Source organism: Temnothorax curvispinosus, unplaced genomic scaffold (genome assembly GCF_003070985.1).
Source record: "Temnothorax curvispinosus isolate PA1 unplaced genomic scaffold, ASM307098v1 QBEX01015841.1, whole genome shotgun sequence".
Classification (NCBI taxonomy): Eukaryota; Metazoa; Arthropoda; class Insecta; order Hymenoptera; family Formicidae; genus Temnothorax; species Temnothorax curvispinosus.
In genome coordinates this window covers 1-5,799 of record NW_020225621.1, presented here as the reverse complement: position 1 = coordinate 5,799, position 5,799 = coordinate 1, and the positions used below count along the sequence as shown (strand labels likewise).

Below are 5,799 nucleotides of genomic sequence, written 5' to 3'. Positions count from 1 at the left end.
ATAGCTGAGCAAAACTTAAGATGATCATTGCAGTAACGTATCGGTCGCCTTTGTGAAACGATCATGAGCGATCCGAAACACATAACAGATAACGAAAACCTCAATGACTACGGTACACGAATAATTCGATGGTTTCTCATATCACTAGGTGCCTGGCCACAAACGAGCGCATCAAACAATAAAATGAAAAAACTCGCGGTGTCAATGCAAATCTTCATTTTTTCGACCGCGTTGGCAATCATTCTGATACCATGCATGTTGTACATAGGGTTCGAGAAAAAAGACATTAAGACTAAATTACACGCCATCGTTCCGCTGTTTAACAGAATTTCAGGATCCTTATCTTACTGGATAATACTTACGCGTAACAAAGACGTTCAACGCTGCATACGGCACATGGAAACAGATTGGAAACTCGTTCGGAGAATCGATAATCGCAAAGTGATGCTGCAATATGCCAAGTTCGGCCGCTGGACGACCGCCTTATCCGCGACGTTTATACATGGTAGTACGTACATCTTTAACATGATCAAGGCGATGGAAACAACAACCGTTATCATCGGCAACAAAACTATTACGATACATCCGATGACATGTCCAATGTACAGCAGGATACTTGATGTGAGATTCAGCCCTGCAAACGAGATCATGCTGGGTGTGCAATACTTGTCGACGTTTGTAATGGCTTCTTCTATAGCAACTGTTTATAGTCTCGCTACCGTCTTCGCGGCACATGCTTGCGGTCAACTGAATGTACTGCATACGTGGTTAAACGAGCTCGCCGAGGAAAAAACTAATCATTTAGCAGAACGAAAACTTGGAGCCGTCGTGAAACATCATTGGAGAGTCCTCAGGTATTTTACTTAGATATAAAGTTTTGATTGCACTTTGTGCGAGTTTCTTTTTAAGTATTAAAAATAAATAAACATTTCTATTACATTGCTTTGCACAAACTAATATTTTACGCTAACTTTAAAATATTGTCAACTATAAGCTATTATATAAAGGGGAAAAGTTTGTTTGTTCCATTGTTAATCTTAGAAACTACTGAATCGATTTCAAAAATTTTTACACTGGTAGATAGCTTATATCTTCCTGAGTAACATAAGCTGTGTGCCATTGTGCTACAACCCAATTTGAAAAAAAGAATACGAGATATTTAAAATTTTAAATTTTTTAAAATAGTCGTACTTAATAACTTTTCCTGTTCAGATTTTTCTAATCAACCAAATCTTAAAGTATTATATATAAAATAGAAAAAACTGAAGTATTTAATAGAATTCAAAAAATTGTTAATAATAAAAGGGTTACTAATTTCTATCTAAAAAAAATCTACATGATTGCTCTAATTTCCGTAAATTTTGAGATATTGGGCTAAATTTTTTTTGTGGATAGAGTATCATTAAAGGAAGGTTGTTTTAAATTTGGCGAGGATCGGTGAAGGGGTTCCCAATTTCTGCTTAAAAAGTGTATAAGTTATACATGTAATTTTATATAGAGTATCATTAAAAGAAGGTTAGTATTGAATTTGGCGATAATCGATAAAAGGATTCTTTATTTATAAAATTTTGAATTTTTTGAGAAATGTCCGTGGTTGCTCTAACTTCTGCCAATTTTGAGATATCGGGCTGTTTATAATTCTATTATATTCTTCAGTCTTTTCTACCTCTATTTCATATATAATTCTTTAAGATTTGATTGTTTGGACCCAGCTCTATACGCAATCAAAGGTCCATATGCGAAGTCCATATGTGGACCATATAGTCTGGACTCCCAAAGTCAATATCGATGATTTGACATTGAGTCGATTGTAAAATCCCACCGCGTATTCCGATGATCCCAAATGACCTACCATTTTCCTTCAAACGTCTACAATTTCCCGTTAAAGTTTATTTTGCGTTAACGATTAATAAATCACAGGGACAAACTTTCAAATATGTGGGCATAGATTTAAGAAAAGAATGTTTTTTTTCACATGGACAACTTTACGTTGGTTTATCTAGAATAGAAAACGCTGAAAATCAATATATTTTGATACCAAAGGGGAATAAAACAAAAAATATAGTAGGATATTCAGAAGTCCTATAAGTCCTATAACAAATGCACTTTTTGGTAGATTTTTAGTTGGCTCCGCCTAGTGCTAATCTCTTTACTTCGTTGGTTCGCGCGCAGCCTGTAAAAGGTCCCAAAAGTCGACTTAAATTATCTTTATTTCAAAGGGTCGAAACGATTAGTAGATTAGAGCTACTGGGGACACCACTAAAAAACGCGTTAATAATAGTACCTCATGGGTGACGTAGAAAGCTATTAAAAATATGTGTTTATGAATCATACATTGGTGGATAAAAGATCAGCTAGCACACAAATGTAATAACACATATAAAATCGTTTAAAAAAAAGACGCCCAAGCAAAGCCCCGGGCAACCCCCTTAGCTAGTATATATATTATAAACTTAAGTATATACATGAGAGAGAAAGCGAAAAAAAGAACTTCCATACAAATATTCTATTTAAATTCATTTTAAACGATCTACATATAACTCGCGTCAAAGAATAATGGATACATATGTATGCACATCCCTCCGTCAGCAATCAATTTTTTACTAACACTGCCAGTGTAAATGAGATCTTTTAAATCCACTCTTTTTATTTTTATGTTCTAAGCTTTAAAAAAATAAAAAAATTCTGAGTTACTTGTCAATATCTCTACTACAATATACAATAGCTTTTAAAGCCAAATATTAAAGCCAAACCATTTGCTTATAAAGCAAAATTTGAACACAAATATGGAAAAAATGGAAATTTGTTTAAAAATTTGTAACTTTGCAACAAATGAATATTTTAAAAAATGATTGCAGGGTTTTGTACTTCTCAGACTATGATCTTACAAAAGAATGTAGTCTTATTTGATCGACTTCAAAAAGTATAATTATTATAACAAATAAAAATGGTAAAATTTTAAAGAGTTTTATTCGTGTACTAATTAAATACAGAGAAAAATAAAGTTTAACTTTCTTTTGCTTAGAAATAAACATTTACTGTAAAAAATTGTTAGTTATATAAAATATCATTGCAAATATAAAAGAAAATTATAAATAAAAAGTAAAAAAGTATCGTATTATTCGGCGTTTCTCTCCGCCATTTTATAAATAATGCTCTACTAATAATAGAAGTGCTTTAATTAGCAAACACTTGAAAATATAGCAAAAAAAACGAAAAAGAAAACATTTATTTACGACGATAAATATCAATGCCGTCAGCAATCTGAGTCATTCAGGGCACAGGCCTAACTTTCCCGGACCGTTACGCGATGCTCGAACACGCATTGACGGGAACCAGCACCGCCGCAGCAAAACCCCTCTACTATAAATATTTCTTAGCAGGGGATACCTGCAGTCGCTGCTTCCTTCTCTCCAAGAAATTCAAGAAACACATTTCGCTTGTGCCTTAAAAGACCCAGAGCCGGTTGTTTCAACCTATTGGTAAACTAACTAACAGTTAATCATATATGTCTTCGTTTTTCCTTCAAATTAAACAAAGATAGACATATGATTTAATTATTAGTTAATTTACCAATAGGTTGGAACAACCGGCCCCCAGATTGCTGATGGATACACACACATATACACAGATATTCCTATTATTTAACTGTCCTTCATATTACTACACAAAGATTGTAAAAAAAATATTATTCTGAATACTAACAAATCGTAGATCGTGTAAAACAAAGATTGCAAAAGAAACGTACCATCATGCTTGATGTGTTGTAACTGCAGATATATGTTTCAGTTTTGTACAACAAATAGAGAGTATTATGCATAAAGCCTGTCTATCAATATTGATGGGATGCACGATAAATATGTGTTTCCTTGGATATTTCCTTGTTATGGTAGGCTAAAAATAAATAAAACTTCCTCTCGCAGATATGATAATTGAAATGCCGCAAAAACAGATTACCATATTTTCTTGCAGTAAATAAAGATAGCAATTTATTTTTCAGAACTGGAGTGCGTTCAATAAGGCAAAAATATTAGCAAATTTTATAACATACATGTCAACGATCACAAATTTATTTATAATTTGTTACATCGGTGAAATCCTCACGGAAGAGGTAATAAAAAAGATTTTTTAAACGTGTAAAAATTCATTCATTTTGGTTATATATAAAATATAATACAATGTCGCTTCGTTAAATAAATATGAAAATATTGAATGTTTCATTATTAATATCTTATTATTATATTTTTAAACAAATAAAATACTTGTATTAACATATCAGAATATTTGTTAATATTAAGTTACATACATAGTACAAGCAATTATACTATTATTGCGATTCTTTCTGGAACCAGTATCGATCTCTACTGAAATCCTCGTTAGTTACCAACTGAAGATCTAACTAGAGATCGAAATAACAGAAATCGAAGTAACAGTGTAAATATTTGTGCTATATAATTTAATTTATCGCATGTACAACCGCACCCCGCACCACAGACTCACACTAGCCATTGAACTGTAACTACAGTAATATACGAATCAACCAAATAAATCTGATTAATTATATCCTACGATAACTTTTTACCGTCGACATTAGACGTTCAGATACTTAAACAAATTTTTAAATATTTTTATTTATTAGTGTGAAAAAATTGGAGACATAACATATATGACTAATTGGTATAAACTGCCTCATAAAACAGCGCTCGGTCTCATTTTGATAATCATGCAATCGAGTCACACTATCAAGATAACTGCGGGAAAATTATTTCTGTTATCCATAGCAACCTTTGGTGACGTAAGTAACACACATACTACAGTTATAGTTATTGACGTCGAATAAAATTTTGATAAAATTTACTTTCTTATCGTTCATAAATTAATTGTTATAATAATTGTCTAATGACTTCACGACTTGATTTGATACAATATACCGTATCGAAGCAAATGTCAACAATGTAATACTTTGTTGTACATTTATTGTTAGCAAAAAAAACTAGCCATTTTGATATTTCAGGTACTCAAAACTTCCACGGCATATTTAAATATCTTACGAACGATGACCACATAAATTGTAGAAACTCTGAAAGTTATAAAACACATGTATGGAATATCTTCCAAGTAGAATAAATGTTAAATAAACGTGCATAATAATAATTATGGTATAACAGAATTTTCTGCGATTAAATTTTTGAAAGTACAAATAGTATTCCCCACAATTTCCCTGAAACTAAAGAAATTAAAACCCAATACTATTTACGAAACTTGCATGCACAGCCACAAAAAAGTACTTTCGTATTCCTTCCCGAACGCGGCCTTAAAACTTATACATTGAGAAATCGATTTAACTCACGACGCGGTTTCGTTAATGTTAACAGTAAAGCGGGGAGCACACACTTCTGCACAACGCATAATGCGTAAGCATAACAAAACTGATTAGTCCATGTACAAGTGCATAAGAAAATAGACCAATCAATTTTCTTATGCTTACGCATTATGCGTTGTGCAAAAGTGTGTGTCCGGGCCCTAAAGAATTGAAATAACAACACACTACTAATAAAGGCATAAAGGCATTAAACAGAGGTACTGATGCAAATACCTTCATTCCTTCTATTTTTTCTGATTTCTGCGGCGTAAATACCGGAGTTAACCAATTCTTGCGTCAGACACTTTTGAACTTTATTACATACACCACAAAACATCATTAGATCTAGAACTTTTTTGAAACAGTAACTAATCATATTATAAACGTTTTACCTGATAAATTGCACGTGTCATATAAAATAATGAAAAGTCAAGAGT

General features: G+C 32.4%; 1 protein-coding gene across 1 annotated transcript; it reads left to right on the top strand.

Moving 5' to 3' along the window:
- The first annotated feature begins 17 nt into the window (after nucleotides 1-17).
- LOC112466090 (odorant receptor 82a-like) lies at nucleotides 18-5,791 on the top strand. Its single transcript, XM_025033980.1, has 5 exons — nucleotides 18-854; nucleotides 3,790-3,889; nucleotides 4,001-4,111; nucleotides 4,640-4,795; nucleotides 5,015-5,791. Exons 1-5 carry the CDS (start codon nucleotides 64-66, stop codon nucleotides 5,066-5,068), a joined length of 1,212 nt encoding a protein of 403 aa, XP_024889748.1. The 5' UTR covers nucleotides 18-63; the 3' UTR covers nucleotides 5,069-5,791.
- The last annotated feature ends 8 nt before the right edge of the window (nucleotides 5,792-5,799 follow it).

What these genes read in the sequence shown, in the direction of transcription:
- LOC112466090 (XM_025033980.1), top strand. Translation starts at nt 64, where the DNA reads ATGAGCGATCCGAAACACATAACAGATAACGAAAACCTCAATGACTAC. An exon ending in GTGAAATCCTCACGGAAGAG is followed by an intron (nt 4,112 to 4,639) that starts GTAATAAAAAAG and finishes TTTATTTATTAG; the next exon opens with TGTGAAAAAATTGGAGACAT. An exon ending in CCATAGCAACCTTTGGTGAC is followed by an intron (nt 4,796 to 5,014) that starts GTAAGTAACACA and finishes TTGATATTTCAG; the next exon opens with GTACTCAAAACTTCCACGGC.